At 40.6% G+C, this 21,797-nt stretch overlaps 1 protein-coding gene across 1 annotated transcript in view; it reads left to right on the top strand.

Moving 5' to 3' along the window:
• The window catches only part of PITPNC1 (phosphatidylinositol transfer protein cytoplasmic 1), a 194,348-nt gene that overhangs the window by 137,480 nt on the left and 35,071 nt on the right, over positions 1-21,797 (top strand). Inside the window, exon 7 of the mRNA XM_050920709.1 lies at positions 17,623-17,718. Coding sequence (XP_050776666.1) covers positions 17,623-17,718 — 96 coding nt within the window. The remainder of the gene's footprint in view (positions 1-17,622; positions 17,719-21,797) is intronic.

Genomic DNA, 21,797 nt, shown 5'->3' with positions numbered 1-21,797 from the left:
TTTTTTAAATGTGAATGTCTTATAAAATATGAATGGCCCCAAACTGGCATCTCTCAACTCATCACAAATATTGCCTCCCTCATGTGTCTTTAAGTCAACTGCAACATCTGTTGCTTTTAGCTATTCTGAGGCAGGAAACGAAAGAGAAAAGACCCTGCTGGGAAGAGAGGAACTATGTCTCTACAGCATCTAGTGCAATGAGGTCCTACTTCATGACTGGGACTCCTAATATTAATATTAATAATAATTAATAATAACAATAACAATGCCTACAATAAGGGCTCCATTCATGAACATTGACAGATGATACAAGTACAGGCCTGTCTCTCTGAGTTCCATCTTTTCTCACTTATTGCATGAAAAATAATGCATAATGTGCATATTTCATTTTTATTTTGTCCATAAGATAAAATCAGCAAAATAAGAGATTGCTATGTGCATATATAAAAGCCCTATTTTGAATGCCAGCTCTGCATTGGTTAATAACAGATATGATGGAAGGGAATTTTGAAAGTTTTCTAATGCCTTAAATGGTATAAATTCACAGATATGAGTGGTATGACTTGCTGCTTGCTCTGTATGATTGGATTGTCCTGGCCTTCATGAAAAGGCATGTGTTCATTAATTGTTGACTTCACTTCTTAGTACAGGCAGATATTTGTTTCTTCCTTTAGTCCTGTACCCATTCAGCATTTATTATCTCATATTAGATAAATTTCACTCCAGAAAAGGTTAGGTAGAGAATAGTCTGGGTTTTCCCAATCAGTACTCCCCAAATTCTGCTCTGTTACTGCCACAGATACTGAGACTTTGTTTATTTTGTCCTTTTCGGGGATTGTGGCCAGACACAGTTTAGCTGTCGGTCACAAATAGTATCTGCCGCAGTCCTCCAGCTGGTAATAGGATCCATCCAAGGAGGACCACATGTACTGTAGATTTGTTATTATAAAAGTCATCCAGACTTGCAATGATCATTGGTCCTTACAATATAATGATATTTATAGGACAGCCAAATGATAAAGTATTTGCTAGGCTATTTGTAAAGTGCTGCACATAAGAATGTACACTACATTTAATTTATGAACTGAGAGTGTGCTTGAATTTTAAAAAGCAGACACCCTAAAAATGAAAAAAATTATGTTTATTCAAACTCAATTGTCTAGTCCTTAAATAGCCTATAATGGAGGATTACAGGAAAAAAAAGAAAGCATTTATTTTATTTGTAGCCAGGAGTTCTACAGGCTTTGGTTTTTATAGTTCTGTTTTCAAATTCAGATTAATAAAGCAGCTGTCTACAATAGCTGTGATTTACCTTAATAAATAGCAATCCCTGTAAGAAAGATGTCTTGAAACGTCGTCTTGACGGTCCTCTCATTTACACTTCAAAAGAGATAGAGCCAGAGTTAGACATTGAAAAGATGATAATATACCAGGTCCGTGAACTGTAAAGTAGGTATAAATATTAAGTATTGTGACTAGATTTATCAGCTTTGGGCCGTAAAATGATAATTTTCTTCAATCCTCCTCTGATGTTTGTCACTTAATTTACAGTCATTAAGGCCAGCTATATTGTTCTGATATTTCAGATAGTGAGGGGACTCCATCTCAGAGACTCTTAAGGTAAACATGCTGTTTTCTCCACCCTCCATTCCCCCATGCCAAAATAAATATAAATAGGGAATTGCACAGCTTGCCTCTCATTATATAGAAGGAGGGCCCAGTGGTTTGAGCACTAGCCGAGAACTTTGGAGACCATGGTTCAAATCCTTGCTCTGCCACAGTCTTTCCACATGATCTTGGGTAATCTCTCTGTGCCTCAGTTGTCCATCTGTAAAATGGGGATGATACTTCTGTGCCTCACAGGTGTGTTGTGAGGATAAATATATGAAAGATTATGAGGCACAACAAAGATACTGTGGTGATGGGGACCTGTGACAGAGTTTGAATAGCCTCAGGCTGACTCACTTCTCTGTGTACTTGATAAGGGTCCCCACATGAGCGAAAGTGATGAGATAATTAAGTACCAAGTGATGTGATAATTAAATACCAGTCAACAAGGGGATTCAGCTGAGGACAGTTAAAAGAGAGAGCAGAAGGAAGGGCCAGAGATGTCCAGGATCTCAGGGAGGTGAAATCTCTCCCTGCCCTGTGGCTAGGGAGAAGGCAAAAGCCTTATGTTGTGGGGGAACAAGGACTTGTGTAGCACACTTTAAATGAAGCATTTGGTGTTAAACTTGTCACTGATGTCCATGAGGACTATATGCAGTAAGGAGTGCGGAGTGAGGGAACCCTGCCCTGTGACAGGCCTAAACAGTAGATAGATAAAATGCAAAACCTTAGTTTCTGAAGGTCTAGATGTCTTTCTGCTTTGGTAGAGGATTTCATCAAACCAAAATTGAAATGGATTCCTTGTCTTCTCCCAGCCCTTCATCTGATATAGTACAGGAAATATTTTCTGTGCACATAAAAAACCCCTTTGAGCCAAATTCTTTGCTTGGAGATAGAGTTCCCATTGACTCTGATGGTAACAATTAGTTCTTTCTAACAGATGATCATATCCACTCCATTTTGTGCCTTGGGTTAGCACATGATCTCTCCGAATGGGACATGTGTTTGAAGATATTGATTGACCTCAAGCAATTTTAGTCTGAGGGAAATGACGGTGGTTGCTGTCCACTCCTGAATCCTGTAAATCCAATAAGTGGAGTGGATTCTCCAGGTTTGAATAACTGATATGTCAGAACTTGGGACACTCCCCCTAAGGGCTTTTGCTTCTTAGAAGAGTTGACATGAGTTGAACTCTTTGTGTGGGGATGAGCATTCGTTTAAGCATGCCCCTTGCTCCTGCTTTGTCAATAAAAAGTGATGTGGTAAGTGAACATTCAGGGAATGACACACATTTCCTCAGGCACTTAGCTCTGACGCAGATATCCATAAGGTTTGCTTACGTTTTTAGAGTTCATATGGTGATAGATTCTCTTTAAGGACAGCTGGATGGGCCTTCATGGTAAAAGAGCAGTGACATCATGACAGCCAAGGAAGAGAATAAAAAAAGTCCAGGGAAAATATTTGACACTTGTTCTTCCCCCAATCATCATCATCATCATCATCATCATCAGATTTTCTTATTTAAAACTGGTAGGATCAGGGTCAATCAGATTGCTGAGGTATTTATATGTACAAAAGCGTATGGATCTCAGAGACAATGCCTTTAGTTAGCTCAGTCAAAATATTCCTGAATAAAGTGAATAGGAGGTATATCTAAATTTTATTTGATTTTATTTGATTTAGGCAAACTGGGAAAATAGGATTTGGGGCCTAATTTATTCTAGGGTTACACAGGTTAACATCAGTGTACCCTGTCATGGTGCAAACTCCACCAGCAGATAAGATTACAGTAGCACAAGGCAGCTGCAACCTCAGTTTGGTGGGGCTAGAGGTGTAAAGAGTCAGTACAGCCCCAAAAGTGGATGAGCTGCTGGAAAGAGGGTATGGCCAAGGTTGCTGCTTAAGCTTCTCCCCCAGCACCTAGAGCCCCACCTCTCACAGCAGTTTCGCTTATAGAACTTTGACAGGAATTATAGCTGCCCTACCAACCTGCAAAGGGAGTAAGAGATAAGAGAACAAATTGTGGCTGGGGCTACTCTGCCCTTGAAGTAACAGGGCCTGACTAGCATAAGTTACCCATCTAATTTCAAAATGGACTATATATTTGTCTTTACTGAAGTTTCCATTTTGAAGATAGTCTGAATGGAACAAGGTTGTCATTGCTGATATGATGTCCTGGGGCATTTAATCTATAGGAAATTTTTCAAGTATTAACAGTGATGACAAAATACCTGCAAAAAATACAAAGGCAAAATTACTCAAAATCTGAGAAATCTTTTCACATTTCACTACGAATGAGAAAATGGGCCCATGTCAGCAGAAAATTCCACAGTCCACCAATTTGTCACTCAAAAATGAGCCAGGAAAGTTTGGATTTTCTGAAATTTTCAGTACAAAAATAACCTTTTTGTAAAATGTCACTGAAAAATCAAATCCGCACAAAGCCACCCAAAGTGAAATGGCAAAATCTTTCATGCAAAATATGTTACCTATTTCACACATCTCTCGTTGTTGTGCACCACAGAGGCTATGGGGGAGCCACCTCTGTCTGCTCCCTTATTTGTAAAGGAGCTTTGTGTTTTAGAAGCAATGGCATGTCATCTGTTGCAGAGTGAATTCTTTGCTTTGCTGAGACCTGTATCAATTCTGCTGAAATAATATTAAGTCATTAAATCATCTCCACCCCCATAATCCATTTATTAAAAGTCAATTTATATTGCATCCGTTTCTTACAGGCTGTCCAAGGAGTGTATATAAATGAATTAAATCTTGGTCTAGAACAACATTACAAGTTTTCAAGAACAAAATGTTTCACCTTTTTTTACGCAGACCTTCAGTGACAGGTCTGTACACAGCTATATGTAATAGTTAGGCTGTTATAATCTGAAGTTAATATGTTCTCTCCAGAATACAAGTCAAATTATAGCAAGTGAATGTTTCAAGCGTGAATCAGATGTCTTAACAGTCTCACATACGCACCCACGCACACATGCAAAGAAAACAGAATTATTGATCCTTTCAGATGTATACTTCTCATTGTTTGTCTACACATCTTTGCTATCTACCAAAGCTATGTCAGACAGCTACACGAGTCCCTTTGTGGGTGGGTTCAAAGCTGATATTAACCTCGTTATAAATATACACCAGCATTAAATGGTAATAAAAATATATAAAGGGAAGGATAAGAGTATGCCATGCATAGCTAGCAAAGAGCTGTTTTTAAGCTAGATCTGCATGCCACACACTTTCTGGGCCAGGTGAAAGTTATTGTAGGCTAGGGCAAACTGTAGTTGTAGGTACAGTGTAGGCAGATGCTATTAAAATTAACGATTCAGTTGCAGATACACATTTCACTTTCCTTGGGCTTTTCACATTGGTTGCAGAATTCTCATTATCTTTGACAGACTTCTCTTTTTATTCAAGAATACATTTCTCCTGATACTTGGTCACTGAATTTTACTGCCTGGTTGGTGATAGTGGGAAGCAAAAGGTACAGAACTTAAAAATAATTGAACAGTTCTCACAATAAAAAAGAATTATTTATAAATCTCTTGCCACCCTGTGCTGCTTGAAGTATAAAACTTATGCCCTTAAGAATATGACTGGTCTGTTACATTGAAGAATACCATGAAAGTTTTTAATATGTAGCATAATAGAACAGGATACGCTTTCTTTTGTTAGAGAGGTGTGGAGCGTTTATTAGCAAGAATACTGTACATACATCCTCTTAAGGGCAATATAAGACAGTTGCAAAGATTTAGAGGCATACTCATCTTTAAAAATAACAGGATGTGGTATCTTCACAATGGGCCACATTTTGTGTGTATAACTGAATAACGCTGTTGCAGTAGGAGCTACAAGCATAAATGTGGACCGAGAGAAGAATACACCTCCAATGTGCTCTTCGCTCTCCAACAGAATGCAGTGTCATCAACAGAATTTTGGTCCTACAAAAGATATTACCTCACCCACCTTCTTTCAGAATTGAGCATTTTTCAAATTAAAGCACAGAGGTGACGCTATTGTGCACATAACCTTGATGCAGAGGAATAACAACAGTATGGTTCGATAAATTAGCGCAGTATTGTTCGAAAAATTAATAGTCAGAACATGCTAAAAATAGGTGGCTAATAGGCAGATATTGCGTGATATTTAGCCTCAGAACAGTGGAGTGTCATCATTTAAAGTTAGGAAATCTTTTCCAACTTATAGTTCTGATTCTGCAGACCTGGGAAGTGATTGAATGTACAGTGTTACATCATGCTTCGAAAAATATGCTCCTTCCTCTTTAATGTGCAACTTTGCAGTGTCTGTTGCCATATAAAGAAACATGCAGCTGGAGTAAAATTAAGTTGTAGGTATTACCTGAAATACAAGGGTGACAAGCAAAGCTGTTTCTGGTTCTGCTCTTTTATTTTTAGTTTTTTGGTTGCTCTCTTACTTAGTAAAGTGGAACCTAGTTATCGCAAACCCTGATATAGCGCAGTTCCACTAAATCCTGAAATGGAACTCTGGCTAGAGTGAACAACTGTTCATTTCTGTTTGAAGGGAAGTTGTGCCACAAAACATGCTGACTTTAATAGAGAGCGTTCAGTTGTACTCTAATTTAGCCTTGATACACCTTTATAAAATAGAAATATGCTAATTATGAGCACCTCTTATTACATCATTGCAAAATGTGCCTGAATCACATAATAGGTTCTTTTTAGGGACAACTTTATCTGTACTATATTGATAATGTTTGGCAATATTAATTGCACTGTTTACTTGTGTCCTACAGGTTTGCAATGAAATCTTTTCATTGTGAAGAGAGCCCCACCTAACGGCTTTTTTGACAAACACAGGCAAACATGCAGGGAGATTAAGCTCAAAGTCACACGGTATGGAGGGCCCAAACCTTGCTGAACCATGGGTGTTGGAAGTAGGGGTGCTACTGCACCCCCTGGCTTGAAGTAGTTTCCATCATACACAGGGTTTACGATTTGGTTCAATGGCTCTCAGCACCCACTATACAAATAGATCCAGCACCCCGTGCTGAACACCTTTACAAATAGTCAGTACCATGCGCACGCACAGGCTTCATGGAAAACAGAATTGAGCCCATTATGACAGACGGCTATTAACCAGACAAAATCATCTTACCTCTAACTTCTAAAACTTCAACAAATAGTAGAGAGGCCGTGCACGGCAAGTCCAGTACCTGGTCCTGCATACAGATGTGATGGCATTCAAAAACTAATCACTGCTCAGTAGTAGTGGGGAGCGTGGTGCACTGTTTCTAAAAATTATCCTTCTTCACCCCAGGACAAATCTAAAAAACTACACTTCATATGAGGGGACTAATAGTGGGGCTTGACACAGAGCTAAAAAGGGGAGAGGAAGGTTATAAATATACAACTACCTTTTGAAGTTCACACCATGGCAGACAATATCGTCGCTCATTTTCAATGGGCCAGATTTACAACTGGTATAAATAGGTGCAATTTCATGGTCTTAAATGGGGCTGCCCCTGCTTAAAGACATTGATGGCTATGGTGCAATGTGTCCAGGTAGATAATTATCCTGGGTGAACAGGTATTGCAACATAAACCAAATCCTGCAGTCTCTACTCAGGCAAAATTCCCATTCAAGCAAATTAAAGAGATTTTTTTTTTATTATTGTAAAATTTGGGCTTGGGTTAACCAACCTTTTTTAAAGCCAAATTACAAACCTCAGAAAACAGAGGTTTATAATGGAAATGCTGACACAAGCTGCTATCCGATGCTGTGGTATTAAATTGGAAATTAGCCAACAGTTCTGGCTTTATGCCAATCCAAGGAGAGTGAAATCACAAGTTAGAGAGTGTAGGCTTTGTGCCAGATTTTTAATAAAAAATAAAATGCTCATATTTACAATCCTTTTTGCAATGTTACACCACTATTTATACATAAACAAACATCTTTCCTCAACGTACCAAAATAAACCCCACTGTCTTGGGTTTTGTTTCATAAAATTTTTAATTCTCCAGTTAAACATTCTCTCCCCCTCCACCATTTTCCTTACAGGCTTACTTCTGAATTGCCTGGGGATGTTCAGGGACTTCTATAGATCAATAGGCGTATTCTGGACATCTTGGTGAAACTTAGTTCTAATGAAAATAACCAGGATGTGGGAGTGGTGACCAGCAAATAGCTGGTTGTCAAGGTTTTAGAAAGGAAATTCACAGGCAAAAAATTAGAATACTATTTTTAAATGGTGAGGTTTTTTAATTAAACCAACTATCTAATCACCTAATGGGCACCTGAAAAAAACAAAAACCTGGTGGTTTATATAGAGAGGAATGGGATTGTTTTGACTCTTGATACAATCAGGTATTAATAGTTTGTGTGTGCTGTTGGAGTGGCAGGCTGTGATAAAGGATGCACTACAAACACAAATCAGCATACCTCCAGTTCCATATTCAGACTCATTCAAGGCTCACATACGTGTTGGCAAATGCACTCCATTGGGGTATGAGAGATTCCCAGGGTCAAAACCAGCCTAGCAATCTTCATTCTCCTCATACACCCGTATAACAACATTTGTTGAGTGTTAACAAGCACTCATTTAGCTTGTATTCTAAAAATCTGTGTGGCCTCATTTTAGGTTTATGCTTTCTGGGTCCAGGCTCTCATTCAGATCAATGGAAGGTCTATTTGCAGAGTAAACATACGCGTAGGACCAAGCCCAAGTGCGAAGAATCAGGAGAGGTGTGTTGGTGTAGCTTCAGTGTGGCGGGGGTGGATTTTCATTGCTTTAGAAAGAGGAGTATGTAGTTGTTCAAGGGTGCTCTTGCTGTAGCAGGCATAAGGATAGTAGTGATGAATCAGTTAGGTTCTTCTTAGTGTAAGAAGTTACAAAATAGCAAGCTAGGAAATAGCTCAATATATTTGCTATTAGAAAGGGAGTTTTTTACATCTAGGGCATTCGTTCAATTCTAGCTCAGCTCACAGCCATTAGTCTGGCTGCTTGTAAATCTATGTGAAAGTAGTTTGTGGTCTCAGTTCACTTCCTAATGGACAGGAACCCACATCACAAAATCCACCACACCAACCAGTGCTAATTGATGTATGTTGGTGGTCTCAGGAAAGGGGTTAGGACTAAGCTGGCCATAGAAATTAAATATCCCGTAGAAGTGGTCCTTCTGCTACAGAATTGGCAGGCAGCTGTGCTTGTTTTCTGGATGAATAGGAGACTTGAGCTTTCAAAATTCTGAATCTGGCTCCTTCCTCAAGTACTAAATTCACCTAAAAATGTTAAAATAAAAAAGAAAGAAAACAAAATGGCAAAATTTCAGCAAAAGATACAAAGGCTCTGGAGACGCTTCAGCAAAACACACTACCTATTCAATCCCATTATCAAAGCACTTGCTGTTCCTATTCCAAGGAACAGGAAAAACAATAACAAACGTTGAGCCATGAAAAGGATTCTGTAACCAGAGTATCTGAATAAATAAAGAAGAAAGTTTCCATTCTAGCAGTTGCTAAGGAATCGCCGCCCTGGGAAATGATGAAAGAGTGCCAATTACAGCGAAAATCCCTCCCAAATGTTGTATTTCAGGGAGGAAAGTTCTATGGCAGGGCTGGTTACAACAGACTGATGACTCTGCAACTGCAGAGGGACCCTGGTTTGAGGGAAAATCTGCTCAGCCAGTGCACTTACTTCTTTATAAACCTATGGAGGTTAGGTCCCAACATCAGTGCCAGCAGGTCCGTTGCCCTCTGCACAGTTATCCAAATAGTGACCCCTTTGTAGTTTTAGAATATTGAACCTATTGTACGGGGCTGGAATCCCGTCTCCATTATGGGGACCTGGTTTTATGGATGTGAACATCAGGACGAGGGCAGTCAGGCTTAGTGATCAGAGTTGGGAGTCAGAAACCAAAGCAGGGGATCGGAGGCAGAGTCAGGGGTCAAATCCCAGGTCAAAGCCAGGGGTCGGCCCTCATTACATTTTGGTAAGTGCTGCTAATTCAATAATCTTCATAAGGATTCAGAAGAGGTGGGGGGGTGGTAATTGTGAAGAACATTTTGAAAATACATATACGGAAGCTAGCTTGCTTGTTGGTACTTTAGCACACAGCTAGAGCAAGTGAGCCTCGTGAGGGTAGTTAGCACACATTGTTTTAGAATATATTTAAAAAAACAATACTCGCAGGCAGAGCAAAACCAACTGCTGCATGAGGATGGTACAACTTGTTCCTTTCTTTTTCAATAGTAGACACTAGATACAATCTTCTGCAATTCTTAAGTGGTTTGGGCCTGTGCCCATTTTTTTGTGTCATGGGTAGGAAGCAGAGCCAGTGATTGGCTGTAAGGAGACATGGCTGGTAATATAGTAAGAGAGAGGCCCTGATACGCTCATTCTCTGGGCCTGAGGAAACATTGGCTGCAGAACACTTATAATGCCATGTTTGACACTTCACAGAGCAACTTTTTAACAACAATAATTATTATTCCTTTGAAAACACTTACGTTAAGAGAATGTTATGGTTGCACAAAGAAGCACTCAAAAGCCAGTAACCTTAACACTGCCCACTTGTTTTTTCCATCACAGCCAATGATCATCTATTATTACTCATGTAATACAGCATATCATACTTTTTTCCTGCTGCCTTAGAAATCCTGTCATCACATCTTGTAGTAATTTGTACTTTTTTGTGTGTGCCTTAGAGTCCTCATAAGTTATTTATAACCAGTAAACCATCTTACACAATGTACTACAGATAAAGCATAACGCATGGTTGGTGGAAATTAGCTGACACATACAGGCCACCTACATTTTCAGCTGAATTAGCTTTGTAGTTAACTGTCTCATCCCTTGAAGTACATTAAAGGAAGGTGGTGCTGCTGGCTGAGGAGAAATGTCATGGCTGAGAATAAAATCTGTCTGGGGATTGGTCTCGCTTTGAGCGAGCAGGGGGTTGGACTAGATGACCTCCTGAGGTCCCTTCCAACCCTGATGTTCTATGAAAATACATATCTTAGAAAGAGAACCTAGTTAGCACCAAAACAGCCCATCCCACATCTTATGAGTTCCGGAGGCAGGAGCTTCTATATTGCAAACATATGAGCTGTTCAGCTCTAACATTTCTAGGTGCACAGATAATGAGGCCAGGGCACCTGCAGACATTCACCATGCACCCTCACAGCATTTTTACTGCACAGTATGGTCCACTGGGTAGAGCACTAGACCAATAATCAGGAGTTCTATTCCTGACTCTTTCAGCAGCCTGCTATGTGACCCTGGGCAAGTCACTTTGTTTCTCTGTGCCTCTATTTCCCTTCCCACCCTTTGCCATGACTGTTTAGATGACAAGATCTTCATGACATGGGGCTGTGTCTTACTATGTTTATGTATGACACCCAGCACAATGGAAATGTTAAGCTCTGTTATAATACAAATAAGCATAACTAAGCGAGCCATGCAGACAGATACAATGCATCCTTCTTTCGTGTACACTTTATGAGCAAAAAAACTCTGCGTAAAATGTATTGTGAATGCAAAGAGAGTCATTTTCAGTGGGTTATTAATTGGTCAAATCAAAAGCCAGTTTTCACTGGAGTGGTCACTCACACTAATTATCTAGGCCCAATTTCTGTTTTCTTTCCTGATCCATTTTGGTACTAGAACTTGTGTTCTGCAAGATTTCTTTTCCTAACGGGGAATACGTTTATTTTCTATGCTCCTCATATTAAAAAACTGTGGAACTGCTTTTGCTCAAACTTAAAAAAAAAGAAAAAGTTCAGGCAGATATGAGGCCTGCAATATTTCAGCCTGAACGGAGGAAGTTATAAATGAATGAAAACAGGAATGGAAAGACATGTGCAAATGTAGCTGTCTTGTCGAGACCGATGTGCACACCATCATGCTTGTAGTATTTTCCCTTCAAAGGGCTCCGAGTTTTTCATAAACTTCAAGGCCTAATTTTTCAACTGTGGCCACTAATTTTGGGTGCCTCATTTTTTGAGTGCCCAACCTGAGATACCATGGGCCTTATTTACAGATGTGCTGAGCATCCACAGCTCCCATTGACTCCATCGGACATTACAGCTGCTTAGCACATCTGAAAATCAGGCCCTAAATCCTGGTCTACACTGGGGGGGGTGACTGACCTAAGATACACAACTTCAGCTATGAGAATAGCGTAGCTGAAGTCGGCATATCTTAGGTGGACTTACCTTGCATCCTCACAGCGCAGGATCAACTGCCGCTGCTCCCCCGCCGATTCTGCTTCCACCTCTCGCCACGGTGGAGTACAGGAGTCAACAGAGCGATCGGGGATCGATTTATCATGTCTACACTAGACGCGATAAATCGATCCCCGATAGATCAATCACTACCCGCTGGATCGGCGGGTAGTATAGACCTACCCTAAGTGTTGCACGTTTGGTGCCTCTGAATCTATGAAAATGCAATCTACAATAGCTAAAAGTTGTTCTATCGTGCTCCTATAGGGTGTAGGCTATAGTTACATAAGGTGAAATTCACCCTGTGCAGAGGTCTAGAACAGGGCCAGTGCACCACTTAAATCCCACTTAAATTGAGAGCTTAAATGGGACTTAAGTGCTGTGTTGGCCTTATACAGGCCTCCCTGCAAAGGAATGAGTGTCACTCATACAGCATAGTAGATCCTGGGTTCTTCCCTTTCTAAGATAGGGTGACCAGACCTGATTTTATCGGGATTGTCCCGATATTTACTTGTTTGTCCTGCATCCCGACCAATGTTCAGTTGAGATGCGAATTGTCCTGATATTTTCCAGTCCGGAACACAGGTGGAGGGGGCTCGTGCCCCAACTCCACACTGATTCTGCCCCCTCTCTCCCCCATTTGGATCCCTCCCCAAATTCTCACCCTTGCCCCACCCCCTCACTGTCCATTGGATCCCTCCCCAAATCCCCGCCCTGGCCCCACCTCTTCCTCAAGCACGCCGCGTTCCTCTTCCTCCCCCCTCCCTCCCAGGCTTGCGCGAATCAGCTGTATGGCAGCACAAGTGCTGGAGGGAGGGGGGAGAATCAGGACGTGGCAGGAGGCAGAGCAGAGGCAAGCTGGTGCGGGGCGTCGAGCTGCCGGTGGGTGCTCAGCCCCCACCAATTCTTCCTATGCTCCGGTGGCTCTTGGTGTTTTTTGCTTTTGTTTCGGTTTTTTCCTCCGCCGCCAGCTCATGGGTTTTTTTGTTGTTTGTTTTTTTGCTTCGCCGGCACCCACACCCTGCATCCCAATATTTCACGTCTCTCATCTGGTCACCTTATTCTAAGAGAAACACTGCCTTACAGTCTAGAAAAGAATTCACCATCCGTTTATTTTTAGGGGAAAACTATAGTAATTTCCTTGCCTTTAAAATGATCTGGCTCCTGCCCCTAATCCTTCAATAGCTTCCCAACCAGGGAGTGTATTTGCCTTTTTCCCCCTACAGTTGATTAGTTTGCATTATCACTTGCTGTAAATGAAATGGATGCTGTTTAATTCAATCTGCGGTTTCAGGGACTCTGTATGATTTCTCCCCACCCTCTGCTCCCACCCCTAGGGCATATCACACACAACTTACTGGAACTGAGCCATCCTATTGGTAATGATGACTGGCATATCACATCTCCAAACACTTGGGCTCTAGCAAACTCCTGAGTGTCTGTGCCAGTTGCATGGGGAGGACTTGCAGGAAATTGCCCCAGGACTGAGTCTTTAAGGGATAAATCCTGCGCACTCTATGCTATATAATTGATTTGAGTGGGATTATTCAAATGAATCAGGCAAGCAGGGCTTAAACCATAGCCAGGAGCTTTCTGAGTTTATTTAACTTTCAGGGAAAAGCGGAGTTTTCCAAAAGTACCATAACAGGAATGCCTATTCCTGCTTAAGCCTAGTAAAATTCTGTTCTCCATCTTAGAATTGTAAGGGGTATTAAGGCCTTGTAAAAGAGAACTCATCAATTTGGGTTTAGCTTGCACTAAAATATGCATGTTATTAAGATGGGAGTCTGATATACCGCCAAGATTATTTGCTGGTGGAGGGAACTGTCATCAGGCACTGAGGCCAACAACATGATTGCTTCCTTGGTGGTAGAGGATCTGCTTGAAATGAAATGTAGGGAAATATTTAATCCCTCAGTTTGCCAATTATCACCATTCTGTCATAGTCCAGACGACTATCATTATCTCTAGTTAATTTCCTAGCATGCGGCCTGATAATAAGATTCAATTACTTTATTTATATTTAAACAGCAATTTTAAGGAAAGCCTCTATAAAACCTTGAGGACCTGAAGAGTTAACTAAAATCACAGTCGCATAGGGAGAGGTTGTCTCCTGAGTTCCTAAGAGGCACAGCACAGAAAACAGAGCTCAGCGGGAGAGGGGGCTAAGATGGTTTTAAGCCACCTTTGTACCCTCCTGATCCTGAGCTGCTCTGGGAGCCTCAGTGACAGCAGCTTGGGGGCCATAGCGCTGTTCAGAATCTCTACAATGCTGCAGAAGAGGGCCTGTCTGGATTCTGCCATTCCTGTGCTGGGAGAATCCTCCGTTGGCCAGATCACGGCTTATCAAGCCCCTTTATATTGCTCTGGCCCTTTCACCCAACATAAAGGGGCCGGATTGGAGATGAGGATTGTGCCCATAATCTTTTTTTATTTTTCCATTAATGCAAGGTTATTAGGGAGAATTAAATGCCTAATGGTTAGGAGATGCAACCTTGTCCCCCTTGTGCACAGGTTGTATTATTTATGATGATGTGTGGAGTTGGAGCTAGGATAGGCTTTGCCTATGATAGGAACATTCAGTTACACAGACTCAGGGCTGTTCATGGAAGGCCTGATTCTCACTTACACTTGGGCTCTTTCACACTACACTGGCAGTGTGAAGGAACCTTAAAATGGGCATACAGATATACCCACTATAAAGGGGTCTAAGTGTTACTGAGAACCATGCCCAGAATCTAATATTTTATCTTAGCACTGAGGGCTTTCTTCAGTATCAGAGGGGTAGCCATGTTAATCTGGATCTATAAAAAGCGACAAAGAGTCTTGTGGCACCTTATTGACTAACAGAAGATTGGAGCATGAGCTTTCGTGGGTGAATACGCACTTTGTCAGATGCACCCACAAGGTCAAACAAGTACCCTCACAATTCACTAAGAAAGAATCATAGATTGGCTCTGTTTAAAGCAGCACAAAGAACCATGGGATGTGACCCCAGAAGTCCTACTTCCTCCCCTGAGTGAGTGCAGAACCAGTGTGAATGCAATCAAGCAGGCATACTTGAGTATGGTTTTGTGATCTAGCTGCTCACACCCAAATTGGGATAATCCACGTGCCCAGACCCAAGTGTCAGTTGTTCAGGTTAACTCTGCAGCGAACACATACCCTAAGTGTTCAGTCAGATGGTGGAAACTGACAATGACTACAACCTGGGCTAGATTTGAACGAGAAACCTAGGAGAGAAAAGGGTAGCGAAGCTCGCATTACATAGTAGAAAGAAAAGAAATGGGAGTAAATTGAAAAGCATTTGGTTTAATTTCTGTGCCGTGTGATCTTTCTTTAGGCATCAGAAGCTTCTTCTAACGTTGTCCCAGGGCTTTTTTTTTTTTTGGCGTTTTTATTTGTTCTAAACAAACGACTTTATCTCGATACAAAATAGCTCAATTAAAATCTACTGTCTGTTCTTCTGTTATTTTGTGGGTGATTTAATCTGACTGGGAAACTTCTCTTGAGCAGTTTTCATCCCTCTTGGAAAATGAAAGCACACAGATGTTTGTATATTGTAGTAAAGTGTGCTCGCTCTCTCTTACTCTCTTTCAAAATGACTCTTCAGATTTAATAATATTTAACATTCAGCCTTTCTACAATTTCTCCTTTATTAACAAAGCATTCTTGTCATTCACTCTCAGCACACTTGCAAATATAGCTGCACAGATTGGGAGCCTTCCGTTTCTTTTTGTGGGCTTTAATCTCTTTTTTTAAAACTTTTTAATTTCTCCAGACTCTTAATTTTGATTGCAAAAGCAATCAAACCATCCCCCCTGTGGGCTTTAAGAATATCCCGAAGTATTTGGCTAGAAGAGGCAATAAGAGAATTAGACCTAAAAAAGAAATCAATCTTGTACTCTAATGACTTCTTATTTTCCACTGCTGATAAAACTAGGGGATTAAATCTCCATCTGCAAATCTTGTGAGGACAGTCTAAGAAAAGAACACGGACCAATGATTACATGATGACTTGGGCTAGTAATGGGGAGCTGGGACATCATGCAGCCAACTTTTGGAGTTAAGGAAACAGTCTGTGTACTAGTGCCAAACTGGAGTGAGGAGGAGGGGTAATGGAGATGGCGAGGGATGGGATAATAATTTCTTCCTCCTAAATTAACCCTTTGAGGATGGTACATTTTTATGTGCATTTCTAACCATTCACTTGGCTGACAAACTTTCAAAGGCTAGGGATTTAATTGAACAGCCTCCAGACATCTGTCCACCTGACCTCTTTCAAACTTTTTTAAAGGGAGAAAAAAAATTAAATATGTGTAATTTATAGGTTCTGCTAGAAGATTGAGCCTGCAACATGTCAAGTACACAGCTGAATGGACAATGTCAGATGAAAATACGTATTTTAGAAAATTTCTTATCTGTGTTACTAATAGCAACCTGTTAAGAATTTACAAACTGGCCTAGCCCAACCTCCTGCCATATATTTGCCCATTTCCAGTCTCTCTTTCATTATGAATGCTGTATATTGAATAGTTATGTTTCTTGCAGAAATACCAAACTGGCAGTCTAGCTACTAAGTAACGCTGGCATTTTGTATCCTTATATAAAATTAATTGTCCCACTGGGCTGAAATGAAATGGATTTAGCTTTTTTGTATGTTCATTAAATTTATTTTTCAAGCAAGAGAGATATATATATCCTGAAAATGTTAGCCGTAGAGCATGGTACTACTCAGGTTAAACACACTCTTGTCCTTGAATGTGCATGCATGGCTCTCCTGACTTTAGGACCGCCTTAACCTGGCCACCATTTTTGTGCCCACAAAACATTGCAGACACAGCATACATCATTGAGATGCCCATGTAATTGATTTGTGGGCACAGTCAGGTAGGTAGGCATAGAAATTGCCTAAATTGTACATGCAAATAATTGTGGTTGCAAAAGTGCACCCCCAGTATGTAGGTGCAGAAATGGAACCTGGCCTTTCAAATCTGGTCCTAAAGGATTTAAATCCATAGGAGCTTCATGCACACACCTGAGAGCAGAAATTTATCCTGTGACTTTACAGTTTCCTCAACCTTTTAATCTGTAGGATTCAACCAGAATCCTGAGTCTCAGTATAACAGCAGAGTCAAAGCTTTGTCTTATTTCATACACATGCACAGATACATTTCATCATTGTCCCGAAAGCAGAATAACTCTTCTAGAAAGAACAAAAGAAATTTGAGTCTGGAAAGTCAGCTTTTCCCTTGATGGTGATATCTGGCCTAACAATTAGAGAAGGCAACATAAATAATAATCCTTTGACTAAATATCTGCTTTATCCAGTAGTCACTAGGGTCTGGAGCCTACAAAGGTGTGCACAGTGACATGGAAAGGAGTGGATGGAGCAGAGAAGCAGCAAGGGGCACTGTTAAGTACAGTCCAGTACCTCCTGGCTTGAAGCAGGAGTGATTAAATAGCCCAAAACAATGGCTGCTGCACATTCCTCTTAAGCAGCAGTTGGGTCCTGCTTAGGAATGTATTGCTTGTTGTTTGCCTCCTTGGTCACGCCCACTTTCTCCCCTGGGCCTCATTGCATGCTCTGGCACGTGTACAGGGACTCTGGATTCTACGGATGGCTTGGTCTTATGTGGAACATTGAGTGCTGCTGCAAGCGTTCCAAGCATGAGGACAGATTCCTCTGCACTGTGCGCTCTGCTGTTCTACAAGCCATTGGCTCAGTCCCTCAAAATGCCTAGTAACCACTATTGCAGCTGGAACTGTCCTGTTGGAAAGTTAAAGTTTCTTTAAATCTTGCAGATTTTTGACAACGAAGCCAAAGATCTTGAGCGAGAAGTCTGCTTTATCGATATTGCCTGTGATGAAATTCCTGAGCGCTATTACAAAGAATCAGAGGTAAGAGTATAGAACAGTGAAGAAGGAATGTAGCCTAGAGTTCATTTGTCACTGGTAGGGTTTTTTTCCACATGTTTGACCCCTGTTGCAGAACCCAGATGCTGCTTACTAGGAGCTTCAGAGAATCCTCCACTGCAGTGCTAAAATATTGTCAAAAATAGGTTCTTTTTCTTCAACAGCATCGGAGAAGGCTTTTAAACAATACATGGATTGCTCTGCAGTCTGCTTACAGGGAACAGACATGCTTCCGGTTGATCTTTGTTTGACATGGTATCCATATGCAAAATGTGTGGATCTCTTTTAAGATCGTAAGATGTTCATTTGAATTATAAAAGGTCCTTGATGGGACTGTTATGTATATGGAAGGACAGGGCTAGGAAAGGGTTCTTAAGACTCAAACTAGTTTTGTATTTTCAAATAAAATTGTACAGGTCATTAGTCTAAAAATGTGGGCTAGAGCTATAGATTATAGAGGGATCTGGAAGTGACCCCTATATTTAGGTTGCCTAACAATTTCCATTATAAAAGACACTTGCATTCTTTTCTTTGAGAAGTTCTTAAATCTCCAGTTTACAACAGGCCTTTGATATTTAACAGAGGAAATGTTCTCAGGGTGGAGAAGTGCCTTGTCTTTGTTCTGTGAAATTCTGTTTGACTTGTGTTGTTATAAACTGTTCAAAATCACAATTTTCTTTCTCTTGCTTGCATTCCTCAGAAAGCATTGGCAGCCTGCCTAAATAATAACTAACACCAACATTCTAAGGCTGGGCTGCTGCAGCACATGCTTTATTGCGAACACCTGGGAGCAGTGTTAGGGGTGAGGAAAAAGAGTTGGGCTGGGCTCTTCTCCACCCCTGTGTCCATCATATGACCCCAGTGGACCAGGTCCCCCTCTAGAGGCACTACATTGGGCAGGAACCCCTACCCCCCACCTACCAGGAGCAGCTTCCCCTCCATCCACCCCAGAAATCTCCCCAGACCCATCACCTGGTCTCACCAGAGGTGGGGCAGGAAGTTCCCCAATTCCCACTGTGGGGAAGGAGGAGATAGAGCGATTCATGGGCCAGGCTCATCATCCCCTTGGCCATCCCCTAGATCCAGTACTTTAGCCCATTGGTCCACCCACAGCTGCTGCTGCTGCTAGCTAGTGTAGTTAGTCCTGTAGCTCAGGTGGTAGCAGTGTGTGCTGTGGTCCTGAAGGTTCAGGCTGCTGCTGATTCATAGATGTTATAGTCAGAAGTGGCCATTATGATCATCTAGTGTGACCTCCTGCATAACACAGGTCATAGAATTTTGCCAAGTGATTCCTTTATCAAGCTCAAAACTTTTACTTAAGATGCATGCTGAGAAGTTGTTACAATGCACATAATATAATTACATATAAAATAACTATGCTATTCTGCCCTCTTGTGCACTGCATATGCATTATAGCAGAGTCTTTAATTATTTGATAACATACTATTTTTTCCATAGGATCCCTGCTTTGTCTGGGGCACAAGTTCAAAGCACAAAGGGGCTGAATTAAGCTTGCATGAGCAACCATAAATCTGGCATTTCCTAACATTCAAATGCTCAACGTTATAACCTAAATGCTGTTCTTTTAACATCGTTTTTTCTATGTAATATATAAGGTGAGATTTTCAAAGAAGCCTAGGGGATGTAAGCACCCAAAACTCATTGAAGTTCGATGAAGACTGAGCGCCTAACTCTCTTAATTCAGCCAAAGAAGTGAGCTGAGCCCACGAAAGTTTATGCTCAAATAAATTTGTTAGTCTCTAAGGTGCCACAAGTACTCCTGTTCTTTTAACTCTCTTAAGCTTCTTTGACAATTTCAGCCATGTGTTTCAATAATCTAAAGTGTGCTGAAGGGCTCCCTCCTTTAGGTGGATGCAATTTACAGCTGCAGAATTAACACTCACCCTTCAGTGGCAAGCGTGAGCATGTTAGCCTCACACTACCCAACTGCAGGCTCAAAGCAGGTAGCTAGAGGGAGAACTACTCCGATTCATGCCTGCTGTTCATTCTGGAGGCACAATTTGCTTCTGCAGAAAGGGAGGCTGGACCCAGTAATATCCTCATAGCAGGGGTGGAGCACAGTGGCTGTTTAACAGTGCACAACAAGACTGCACAACCATTTTTAGGATAGAAAATGTAGAACTGCCAGTGAAAATATTTGTATAAGATAGGGAATCTGTATTTCATACAGTGAAAGCCATATGTTACGATCTCCTATTTATACTTCCTATTGAAATTTTTATAATACATTACTCATCATAATACAGACGGTGAAAAACTGTATTTCTAAGAGAGTGAAAAATAAGTATATTGTAGAGTAAAAGCCATCTGTTGCGTACTGAAATCCATGCTATATGTCACCTTATGAAATGACTCACCAGCCTCACAATATCTTAACTCTATCCCATGGTCTTCCAGTACCATTTAGGAATAACAGCTGCAGAGAACAGACATGCAGTTAAACTGGCAGTATTTGGCCATGTTTTATGGAAATCAAGTTATATTTTTTCATCTCAATATGCATTTCAAGATACTATAAACATAAAGAGAACAAATAGCTTTTAAGCATGTCTTATGGTTCCTTAATACGCAACTATTAAATTTCATTTTGATAAGGTTTATTTTACAGAGCAGAAAAACAACTTCATGTTAACTCAGTGAAGAGTTTCAAAGACCATGTGTTATATTTCAAGGACAAATCTATGACTCTGATTCAAGCATATTGAGAGGTTTTTTCATGTTGTTAAACAACAAAAATATCCCAACAACTGTTACGTTTCTCTTAGTGCTTGAACATAATTTATGCAGAGACCATAGAAGTTTCTTCAGCAATGAATAAAACACCGAGAGCTAAGATGCCCGTCATTCCAATTTAAGGGAAAAGTAAATATTTAGAGGGAGAGTGTCCTGTACTCATTTAAAAAAAAATACAGTGTGTATTTGGTAGTTGGTAATGAATTTCTAAAAACTGATTCAGTACACTCAGAGGTTTCCAAGCTGTGTTTTCATACTCCCATATGAAGAATATGGACCAGATTCTCAGTTACACTAAGGCTTATTAGTCTACTCTGGCAGTGTAAAGGGGCCTTAAAGAAGGTGTATATATAATTTCTGCCCATTTTAAGGCTCCATTAGCATAAAGGGACCATAGTGTCGATGAGAATCTGGTCCTTTGTATTTTTCATAGTACAATTAACAGTGTTTCTACTAAAAACAGATGGATGTAAAATTTTCAGAGTGGTTCAAAGGGGTTTTTCTACACAATTTACAATACACAGACCAGATTCTCCTTTCACTTGACGCAGCGTTGAATCTTCTTGTAATATGTCAGTGTTTATTGATTAGTCTATTTGTATAGGTGGATCATTATTCCTGTGCTAATGTGATCAGAGAAAATTGTACTAACAACATACTTTTTCTTATTAGGCTAATATTTGTGACTCAAATTGTTTATTTTTAGCTCTGAGGCATTCAGCTTTCCTTTCTCTCCCTCCCCCCATCTTTGTAAATTGACTATCAATATCATAAATATTTCAGGGGCCTCTGCATGAAAAGCCACCTTCTGCAATTTGATTGTGACCCTTCTTTGAGTTTCTGTTTATGAACCAATCCATGGATTATGGACCAAATCTTCTCCTGGCGTAAATGCTCACAGCTGCACTAACTTTAACAAAGTTCAGAAAAGCTGGACCTATTTGTATTACACATAAAGATTATATTCTTATTAATATTAATATCAATATTGCAGTAGTACCTAGAGGCCCCAGTGAGAAATCAAGAGTCCTGTTGTGTTAGGCGCTGTACAAACAAAACAGACATTTCCTGCTCCACAGAGCCCACAGTCTAAAAGAGGTATCTTATTCTAATATATTTGTAGGGATGTATAAGTCCGGTTAAAGAGGTTGTATTTTCCCTTCCATTGCACATCACATAGCAGTTATTTTCACATAAACAATAGAGCCAAAGCTACAGAAGACAGGTCTTTCATGTACATAATCTCCAGTTGGAGTCTTGCGGCGCACTTTGACTTCTGCTGTAATTAAACAGGGGAAATGTGTTTTGTG

Source organism: Gopherus flavomarginatus, chromosome 12, assembly GCF_025201925.1.
Source record: "Gopherus flavomarginatus isolate rGopFla2 chromosome 12, rGopFla2.mat.asm, whole genome shotgun sequence".
NCBI lineage: Eukaryota > Metazoa > Chordata > Testudines > Testudinidae > Gopherus > Gopherus flavomarginatus.
This window is presented reverse-complemented; position numbering and strand designations above follow the sequence as displayed.